Source organism: Lathyrus oleraceus, chromosome 5 (assembly GCF_024323335.1).
Source record: "Lathyrus oleraceus cultivar Zhongwan6 chromosome 5, CAAS_Psat_ZW6_1.0, whole genome shotgun sequence".
Taxonomy (NCBI): Eukaryota; Viridiplantae; Streptophyta; class Magnoliopsida; order Fabales; family Fabaceae; genus Lathyrus; species Lathyrus oleraceus.
In genome coordinates this window covers 505,077,345-505,088,603 of record NC_066583.1, presented here as the reverse complement: position 1 = coordinate 505,088,603, position 11,259 = coordinate 505,077,345, and the positions used below count along the sequence as shown (strand labels likewise).

General features: G+C 35.8%; 1 protein-coding gene and 1 long non-coding RNA gene across 2 annotated transcripts; one reads left to right on the top strand and one right to left on the bottom strand.

Moving 5' to 3' along the window:
* Positions 1–860, top strand: LOC127081645 (65-kDa microtubule-associated protein 6). Its single transcript, XM_051021883.1, has one exon. It carries the CDS (start codon positions 18–20, stop codon positions 858–860), a length of 843 nt encoding a protein of 280 aa, XP_050877840.1. The 5' UTR covers positions 1–17.
* Positions 861–4,044: 3,184 nt separating this feature from the next.
* LOC127085821 (uncharacterized) lies at positions 4,045–5,966 on the bottom strand. The gene is made up of 3 exons (XR_007789284.1): positions 5,901–5,966; positions 5,757–5,825; positions 4,045–4,912 (listed from the first exon to the last, which is right to left on the bottom strand). It is a non-coding gene; the product is annotated as an uncharacterized LOC127085821 (long non-coding RNA).
* Positions 5,967–11,259: the final 5,293 nt, after the last annotated feature.

Genomic DNA, 11,259 nt, shown 5'->3' with positions numbered 1-11,259 from the left:
TGATGAGGTGACGATAGATGCAATGTGTTAATGAGGTGCATACTCTCTGTGGTGTTCTTGGATTGGATTTCGGCCAAACAGTAGACGATGTACATCCGAGCTTGCACGGGACTCAGGTGGAGCAATCAACTAATATTAGCAATAGCACATTGGAAGGTTTAGAGAAGACCATTCTCAAGTTAAAAACCGAAAGACAAGTCAGAATACAGAAGTTGAAGGATATTGTCGCTAACCTATTCGAACTTTGGAATTTGATGGACACGTCAAAAGAAGAGAGGAACACTTTTCTGAGGATTACTTCTATTGTTGCAACTTCGCCATCAGAAATCACCGAAAGAGGCGGTCTTTCAACAGATGTGATAGAGAAGGCTTCGGCAGAAGTGGAAAAACTTGCGAAACTAAAAGCAAGTAGAATGAAAGAACTTGTTTTTAAGAAGAGGTCAGAGTTAGAAGAAATATGTAGATTGACTCATATCGAACCTGATACAAGTACTGCTGCCGAGAAAGCTAGTGCATTAATAGATTCTGGCCTGGTTGATCCTTGTGAATTATTAGCTAACATTGAAGCACAGATAGTGAAAGCTAAAGATGAAGCTTTGAGCAGAAGAGACGAAACCGATAGGATTGATAAGTGGCTTTTTGCTTGTGATGAGGAAAATTGGCTCGACGAATATAGCCAGGATGATAATAGGTACAGTGTTGGGCTAGGTGCTCACATTAATCTGAAGCGTGCTAAACTAGCCAGAGTAACTGTAACCAAAATTCCAGGAATGGTTGACAATCTTATAAGCAAAACTCTAGCATGGGAATCTCATCATCTAAGAACTCTATCTTTTGTTTCTAAATCAGCATTAAAATAGATGAAGAATAACTCACAATTTCCATTGTTTGCTTCATCTTCGATTAACCGAATCACTAGGAACCAGTTGTCACCCAACATTTTCACCCTCTGCCAATTCCAATGTTCCAGCAGGCCCGAGTCAATGACACTCATCCACTCGTACTTGGGTTGAAGAACGGATGGTGCTTCCAATAGGGTTGACCGCAGGCTGCTTCTGTTCTTGAACACTCTAGCAGCTTGTTGAGCATGATCAAAGGCATCCCTGCATCACTTTCTAAATCTCATGGAACCGATCACAGCAAACCAAACTTCCTACCATTTCCTTTCTGTTTCATCATACTCATGAACATAGCATGACACGGCAAAGGTGTGGTACCTGCAAAAACTCCGACGGTCAAGTTATGAATTCAAAATAATATTGTAAATAAAAGAACATAGTATCTTAGATATTCTCCCGCAGATCATGACAAGTTTACAATTGCATATTCAAATATTGAGAAAGATTATCCATAAAACCATAACAAGGGTATATTAAGTCAACCGTGCAATTTTTCTTATAGATTGCAGAAGGAGATGGATAATTTTAAATGAACTGTAGCAATGTTGTATCGAGTAAAGTTGAGACAATGACAAATCTCTGCAACTACATTTGAAGGAAAACCACTTCAGCAAATTAGTACAAATCAGAAAATAAGCAGGATAACTTTTTATCTACATATTGTAACCATATTGAAGTAATAATAAAAAGATTTTGGTAGTCATAGTTGAAAATTACTGGGATCTGAAATGAATTATAAACAATATGCAATTTTTCAAGTTGATGTACATCAATATCTATAAAAGACACAGCTACCACATACGGATAACAATGACCAGAACAAGGCACTGGAAATTTCATATTATGGATTTCAAACTTTTCTTTACGCACTAATTAATAAATTAACCTATACAATACAGACATGGGACACGACAGTGACACGTCAACACTAGTAATAATTTGAAAAAATTAATCAATTGAATGTGAATGTGTCAGTGTCAGGAACCAACACGTGCCTAACATTGGACACACCTTTGATCGAAGGTGTAGCTACTACAAATCAATTAACAAATTTATGTGATATAATCTAAAGAAATACATGAAACTCTATATGAAAAATAACTGGGATGCAGACCGAATTATACTTCCAAATCAAAGGTTCCCTGCATCACTTTCTATTCTCATGGAACCGTTCACCAATTACTATAAATTCAGGAAAAATAAACTGAACAAGTGGACTAAGGCAGCCAAATTTAATATGGAAGAAATATTTAATTTAGACAAAGAATAAGTTCATTTAATCATTGCGTAGTTCAAAAAAGACCTGAATAATATCTGAAAAAATGTTCAAGTCAAGACAAGGCTTCACGATTTTATAAAACTTGTACATTAATAAATGAAATCAACGAATGAACCTGAATAATTTGTTGAGCACAAACAAATCAAACCAAATTAAAAGAGGCAAACAGAAGAACATTACCTCTAAGGACCTCAAGACTCACATGGTCATAGCAAAGGTGTGGTACCTACAAAGCATCGGACGATCTATTTAGTTGTGGATTCAAAATAATCTTTAGCTAGTGATGTTGGTTTGATCACACTCTTGGGATTGAGAACCTTCCTAAATTTGAACACGACCTCCAGAGATGTACCAATTGTATGCCCTGCAGCATCAACACCTTCATTTGTAACCTCAACGGCTGACTCTCCCTATCAAATATGACCCAAAAAATATGACCAAAAGAAACAATGAAATCAAAACACAATACAACCCTTATCAGTATAATATAAAAAAGAAAGTGCGAGAAACTGCTCAATATTTGTTATGGATTTGTGCAGTATTTACTACTTGTAACAAAACAATCACTTTGCATTTATTGTAAAAACCAAATGAAAAGAAGCAATAGAAGAACATTACCTGTAATGACCTCAAGACTCATTTTGATCTATTCATGACAAGAGCGTACATACCTTCCTACAAAGATTCGGACGTACAAGCTAGTTATAATTTTGGGAAATAAAAAGAGTAACATTTTAGAGTAAACAAAAAGACGAAATTATAACAACACATGATGTTATAAGCATAAAAGAGTGACATTGACCTTTATGGGAAGTCTTTGAAGTTCAAGATTTCTGGAGCTCAGAAGCAAGCTCAACCTGTCTGCCTCAAGCCTGACTTTGCAGCCACCTTGAACTTGTGGGGGAGTATTAGTGTATATTCTAAAGTGCCATGTCATCATAACTAACGTGTAGTTAGTTAGTGTGTATGGTGTAGGTTAAGTCCAGTAGTGGCACAGGTTATGATACCTATAAATATCCTTTTCACTGTCACAGAATAAAAATATATAACAAACAGAATCAATACATAACAGAATTCAGATCCACTTTCTCTCACCCTCTCTTTTCTCTCCTTCCTTTCTTTCACTCTAATAAAATCAATCCACATTACCCCACCATACCTAGGCCTTCTTTTCATTTTCATCAAGTCCTTTTCATTCAGGTGCAATCACATTAAGCCCGTTATCCGTACATACTCATAGTAAAGTGACTGGTTAGTGATTATGATCTTAAGCATGGGGCTCTGGTACATAAGTTGGTGTAACCCCTTTATTTAACCCAATTTGCAGTTGTGGGGGATTGGATCGTAATCCATCCTACCAAGTTCAGCACCGATACCTCTGAACCAACCAACCATAGGCATATTCTTATATATATATATATATATATATTTATTTATTTATTTATTTTTCTTCTGCATGTTTCGCATATGTCTTTATTTTACTAGGTTAGATGACCGTGTGAGAGTCACCTAGCCCGAATTTTCATATGACTTAAGAACAAAGCAGGAATTATTTTTCTAAGCATGGGACTCTGGTACATAAGTTGGTTTAACCCATTTATTTAATCCAATTTACAGTTGTGGGGGATTGGATCGTAATCCACCATACCAAGTTCAGCACCAGATACCTCTGAACCAACCAACAATAGGCATATTCTTATATATATATATATATATATATATATATATATATATATATATATATATATATATATATATATATATATTTTTTTTTTTTTTCTTCTGCATGTTTCGCATATGTCTTTATTTTACTGGGTTAAATGACCGTGTGAGAGTCACCTAGCCCGAATTTTCATATGACTTGAGAACAAAGCAGGAAATTTTTTTGTGTTCATTCACTTATTTTCATCTGTCCCCTACGTAGAGCATGCTTAAGCCGGAGCTGACTGCAAGGATAAACTACTTAAGGACTTATTTGGAACAAAAATTGGGGCCACAGCATATGGGGTATCGGGATCGACTCTTATAATCATGAAGCCTACGGTGTTAAGACAATACATATTTTAAAAAAAGTTTTCCTTAAGTCTTTTGCATCTCGTCATAAACCTGTCTTATAGCCTGAATATTCAAGATGCACTGTTTTCTTTGCTCACAAATTTTTTTTGGTAAGATTAAAGAAATGGGAGAAATACGGATACACTACACGGATGACTCGTCAAACACATGTTATTTTATTGAAAGGAAAAGCAAACAACTAAAAACGCACAAAACATACTAAAAATAAAGAAAAACAATAAAAAACGATAAAAATCTCCTCCCGCACTTAAACCGAACATTGTCCCCAATGTTTCGATATGAGATAGGGTAGGAGTAACCTGGAAGAGAGAGAAAGAGAACCATGGGTGATCACCGTACCGTCACCGTCACGAGCATTTACTTTAACAAATATTGTAGACTCGAAGACACGAGGAGGAATTGGGTGAAGGGGGAATAAGGAAACAACAAAATTAAGTGAGGGATATTGTTGTTAAGGACAGACGAGGGCATGAGGTTTATAAGGTAACATGCCATATTAGCATAATATCCCCCAGAACCAGAATGGAACATTACCATAGAGAAGTAAGGTCCAAGCGGTTTCTACAAGATGCATATATTTACGTCCGGCTACCTCATTTTGTTAAGGTGTATGAGGGCAATATGTTGTATCGAATAAAACTGAGACGATGACAAATCCCTGCAACCACAATTGAAGGAAAACCACTTCAGCAAATTTGTACAAATCAGAACATATGCAGGATGACTTTTTATCTAAAGTCCCAATAAAAAGATTTTGATAGTCATAGTTGGAAATTACTAGGATCTGAAATGAATTAAAAACAATATGCAAATTTTCATGTTGATGTACATAAATATCTATTAAAGACACATTTACCACATATGGATAACAATGACCAGAACAAGGCACTGGAAATTTCATACTATGGATTTCAAACTTCTTTATACAATACGAGCATGGGACACGAGAATGACACGTCAACACCAGTATTAGTTTTAAAAGATAAATAATTTGAATGTGGTAAGTCAGTGTCAGAAACAGAAACCAACACGTGTCTGACATTGGACACGCCTTTGATCGGAGGTGTAGGTTCTATAGATTAATTAACAAATTTATGTGACTTAATCTAATGTAATGCATGAAACTCTATATGAAAAATAGTTGGGGTGCATACCGAATTATGCTTCCAAATCAAAGGTAACCTGCATCACTTTCTATATCTCATGGAAAAGGTCACAAATTACTATAAATTCAGAAAAAATAAACTGAACAAGTGAAGTAAGGCAGCCAGATTTAATATGGAAGAAATATTGAATTTAGACAAAGAACAAGTTCATTTAATCATTGCATAGTTCAAAAAAGACCTGAATAATATCTGAAAAAATGTTCAAGTCAAGAAAAGGCTTCACGTTTTTATAAAACTTGTACATATTAATAAACGAAATCAACGAATGAACCTGAATAATCTGTTGAGCACAAGCAAATCAAACCAAATTAAAAGAGGCAAACATAAGAAAATTACCTCTAAGGGCCTCAAGTCTGACATGATCACAGCAAAGGAAACCAGCATCACTAGCTAAAGGTGTGGTACCTACAAAGTATCAGACGATCAAGTTAGTTATGGATTCAAAATAATCTTTAGCTAGTGATGTTGGTTTGATCATACTCTTGGGGTTGAGAACCTTCCTCTAAGTTGGAAATGACCTCCAAAGATGTACCAATTGTATGCCCTGCAGCAACAACACCTTCATTTGTAACCTCAATTGCTGCTCTCCCTATCAAATATGACTAAAAGAAACAGTGAAATCAACACACAATACAACCCTTACCCGAATAATATAAAAAAGAAAGTGCCAGAAACAACCCAATATTTATCATAGATTTGTACAGTATTTACTATTTGTAACAAAACAATCACTTAGCATACATTCTAAAAATCAAATGAACAGATGTCATAGAAGAACATTACCTTAAATGACCACAAGACTCATTTTGATCTATTCATGACAAGAGCATATATACCTTCCTACAAAGACTCGGACAAACAAGTTAGTTATCACTTCAAAATAATTTTGGGAAATAAAAAGAGGAACATTTTAGAGTAAACAAAAAGACGGAATTATAAAAACGCATGATGTTATAAGCATAAAAGAGTGGCATTGACCTTTATGGGAAGTCTTTTGAAAGAGGAAAAAGAACAAGATACAGTTAGAAAGTCCTACTGAACCAAACATCCTATTTCTAATTACCTTTGGAAGATACCAACAAGTTAAAGTAACTTACTTTCTATGAATGCATTATCTATATTGTGAGAACCAAATCAAAAACGGAAATCACGATTTCAAACAAAATTCAAAGTTTACACTTTACTTGTACAAATTACAAAAGGGCAATAATTGTCTTATATATTACTGTCAAATAAACTTGTTTGAATAATATGTTGGATCTATATACATGAAATTCTGGTTTTCAAAAACTGAGTTTGTTTTTCTACATGCAACCTCAAGAGCCAGTACCAAACCAAAGCTAAGTTGAAAGCTCTCAAATTTTATATACTCAGTCCCCTCCCCGCCTTTTATTTTCTCTACACACCTTCTCCCATTTCTTTCGCAAGATCTCGTGAGCTTAATAGGCATTATGAAGAACAACTCAAATTTTCAATGTTTTAGCTTCAACTTTCACTAGGGACACCAGAATTTATATTTGAGGCATGACTCCCCACTTCAAACACAGCCTGACACCCAAAGTTTTCAGCCTCTGCCCATTTCTAATGTTTCAGAAGGCCCCCCATGTCAATGAATCTCATTCACTCAGCTCGGTTGAAGACCGGACTGTTAAGCATGGCCAGCAGCTCAAATCAAAGGTAAACTTCCTACCAGGCTTTTAAGATGTTGCATTTCCTTTTTGTTTCATCATACTCATGAGCATAGCATGACACACCAAAGATGTGGTACCTGCAAAAACTCCGACGATCAAGTTAGTTATGAATTCAAAATAATTTTGGTAAATAAAAGAACATACTAATCACAGGCAGATCATAACAACTTCACAATTGCACACTCAAATAATAATAATTGAGAAAGATTTTCCATAAAACCATAACAAGAATATATTAAGTCAACCGTGCAATTTTTCTTATAGACGACACAAGAAGAAGATGGCTAATTTTAAATGAACTGTAGCCATGCTGTAGCTTCATTGAAGAAAAACCACTAAAGCAAATTTGTACAAATCAGAAAATATGATATGGAAGTCATACAAAACGGAATCATATTCAGTAACTGCAAAAAATCTGTTTCCTACAATAAACGTTACGTTTTCAACACCGCCATCATGGCTAGTAACTAAACCAACAAGAATTCCACCAAGGGCATTGGAGATTACTGGATCTGAAATGAGTTAAAAACAATTTGCAACTTTTCAAATTGATGTGCATCAATATCTATTAAAGACACGGTTACTACATATGGATAATAATAACCCGGACAAGGCACTTAAAATCTCTATATAATACAATTAACATATAGAATACGGACGCAGGACACGTCGACACCAGTAATAATTTGAAAAAAATGAATAAATTGAATGTAGATTTGGGTCGGTGTCGGACACCGGACATGCCGTTGATAAGAGGTGTGGAGGATGCTTCAGAGCAATTAACAAATTGAATACACTTTCCATCTACTGGAATCACAAATGTATGTGATTTAATCTAATGAAGTGCATGAAACTCAATACGAAGAATAGTTGGGATGGAGACCGGATTATGCTTCCAAATCAAAGGTGATTTGCATCACTTTCGATATCTCATGGAATCGATCACAGATTACTATAAAATCAGCAAAAATGACCTGAACAAGTGAGTAAGGCAATATGGAAGAAATACTGAAATTAGACATTGAACAAGTTCATTTAATCATTGCATTGAAGAAAACTTAAGGCAATATGGAAGAAATACTGAAATTAGACAAAGAACAAGTTCATTTTATCTAATGAAGTGCATGAAACTCAATACGAAAAATGTCACATACACTTGCTCCCTTGGCAGGGCCTGAAACAAAATTCATAATGTTAGTATTATCCTTCACCATTAAATATTTGCATTTATTTCTAGTTACTCCTGGAAAATGCAAACAAGTGTAGTTAGTTGTTTTCTGTTAATAAAATAAAGAAAGCTTAGGAGATTGAACTAAATCAGATTGTTATATTAGAATTTAGATTCACATCATTCATTGATTAATACAACAGCTTCCAACAATTAAAATACAAACCCTATTCAAAATCAAACAATGGAAGAAATAATCTAAAGCTAAACTCATAAATAATCAAACGATCATTCATGAAGGAATAATTGAAATAGAAACAATATCAAAACATCAACATTAGCATGTATGCATTCTATAGAACATAAACAGACACATGAAAGATATGTGCGAAAGATATGTGCGGAACAAACAATTTAACAGTGTTAAGAATGTGTGATTGGGCCTAACTCAACCCTACAAAACCGGTTGGTAGAGTGAGGACTGCCCCCATTTATAAACACATGTTCAGGTCATATATTGTCCGATGTGGGACTCTTAACACACCCCCTCACGCCCAAGACCGGACATCTGGAGCGTGGAAATAAATGGTGGGTGGTCCACCAGATCTTAAACGAGGCTCTGATACCATGTTAAGAATGTGTGATTGGGCCTAACTCAACCCTACAAAACCGGTTGGTAGAGTGAGGACTGCCCCCATTTATAAACACATGTTCAGGTCATATATTGTCCGATGTGGGACTCTTAACAAACAGTAAGCACAACGACATAATAGGTATCAACTCTATTATTTTAATATTCACCAAACTCTTCCAAGTTATCCTCCTACAAAATCCACAAAACATTATCAATGTAAGCATTGAAAAGTAAATAAGCTCACTACAAGAAAGCCAACAAAAAGTCATTAAGACGAGTGAAGAAATGTTCAAATAAAAAAAAGGCTTCACATTTTTATTAAAATTGTACATATTCATAGCAAGGGTGTGGTACCTACAATGTCTCCAACGATCAAGTTAATAATGGATTCAAAATAATGTTGGGAAATAAAACAATATAACCAACAATGCACAATCCAATGATAATAATTGAGAAAGATTAACCATAAGCTTGCTTGGGCAGAGGCTTTTCCCAGTGCTGCAGGTTTGATCACACTCCGAAGATGAACCAACTGCATGCCCTGCAACATCAACGCCTTCATTTGTGACCTCAACTGTTGGCTCTCCATATCTAATATGACCAAAAGAAACAAGTCAATCATGTCATGATCACTCAAGATGCTTGTTGCACTAGTTAAGGCTAAAACAAGTCAGGTGTTACATTACATGTAATCTATACATGGTATATCAAAATCTACCACCACACTATTGTGAATAGGAATTAGTTTGTTATTAGAATAAGAGTTTGTTCCTAGAATAAGGGAAATAAATCAGGAATTGATTTGTTCTCATTAAATGTAATTATTTAGTGTAATTACTTGTATAGCCTTGTAACCTCTATATATTCAAGAAATAACAATGAGAAAGGCAAGAAGCCAATTTTAATGACATGGTATCAGTAGGTTTCGATCAAACCTGTGAGTCTTAGGTTAATCTTGGCTTTATTAAGCGACACCCACTGGGTCGCTCTTGAAATCATCTCGGCAGATCTCGGTAATCTCTTCAAGGCTTACGATTGTGATATCTGGTGCTTACAATCGTTTCTCGGATCCGTTCTTGGCAGTGCTTGCAAGTTGCAATTCCGCTGCTCCTCGTTTGCAAATCGTGTTCAACTATTCTCGTATCGGTATCGACAACTCTTCTTATTTGGCTTGGTCGTATTTTCATCGCTGTTGGCAAGGTTCTGAAATTGGTATTGAAAGAAAGGAAAACAAACAGTGTCGGCAAGGTTTGTGTGGCTACTGTCCAATTCTATTTTGGCAACGTCAATTTTCTGGATGGCTTAAAAAAAAAAAAAAAAAAAAACATTGTTATTACGTGAACCTACACGTTTCCAATTTTTTTCAAGTCATATTTCTTATAAGTAAGGTTGTTTCTATGGCTTCAGAAAAAGAAAAAGATAATTTTTGTGTTCGATTTACCGGCAAAAATTATCCGGCTTGGGAATTTCAGTTCAGAATGTATGTCAAAGGAAAGGGATTATGGAGTCATTTGGACGGTATCTCTATGGCACCGTTACAGACAACCGATTTAGATGCATGGGAAATCAAAGATGCTCAAATTATCACTTGGATTCTTGGTACTATTGATCCTACGATGATTAATAATTTGCGATCTTTTTCTACTGCTCAAGAAATGTGGAACTATTTAAAGCGTATTTACAATCAAGACAATGCAGCCAAACGTTTTCAGTTGGAGCTAGAGATAGCCAATTACAAACAAGGTAATCTGTCAGTTCAGGAATATTATTCCGGTTTTTTGAATTTGTGGACAGAACACTCTGCAATTATACATGTTGATGTTCCCAAGAGTTCTCTTGCGGATGTCCAGGAGGTCTACAACACTAGTAGGCGAGATCAATTTCTTATGAAACTTCGTCCAGAATTTGAAGCTGTCTGAGGTGCTTTGCTCAATAGGAATCCTGTTCCATCCTTGGATACTTGTGTTGGTGAACTTCTTAGGGAGGAACAACGTCTCCTTACTCAAGACACCATGTCTCATGCTGTTGTCACATCTGAGCCTGCGACGGTTGCATATGCTGCCCAGAGTAGAGGAAAGGGTCGTGATATGCGACAAGTCCAATGTTTTTCTTGCAAACAATTTGGACATTTGGCTCGTAGCTGCAGTAAGAAGTTTTGCAACTATTGCAAACAACAGGGTCATATCATCTCTGACTGTCCCACACGTCCTCCCCGACCAGCACCACGTCCAGCTCAAGCATACAATGCCACTACCAACTCTACAGTTGGTCCTCTCAATACCGGTGCCTCTACTGGTGGTGTTCTACAACCTGAAATGATTCAACAAATGGTACTTTCTGCTCTTT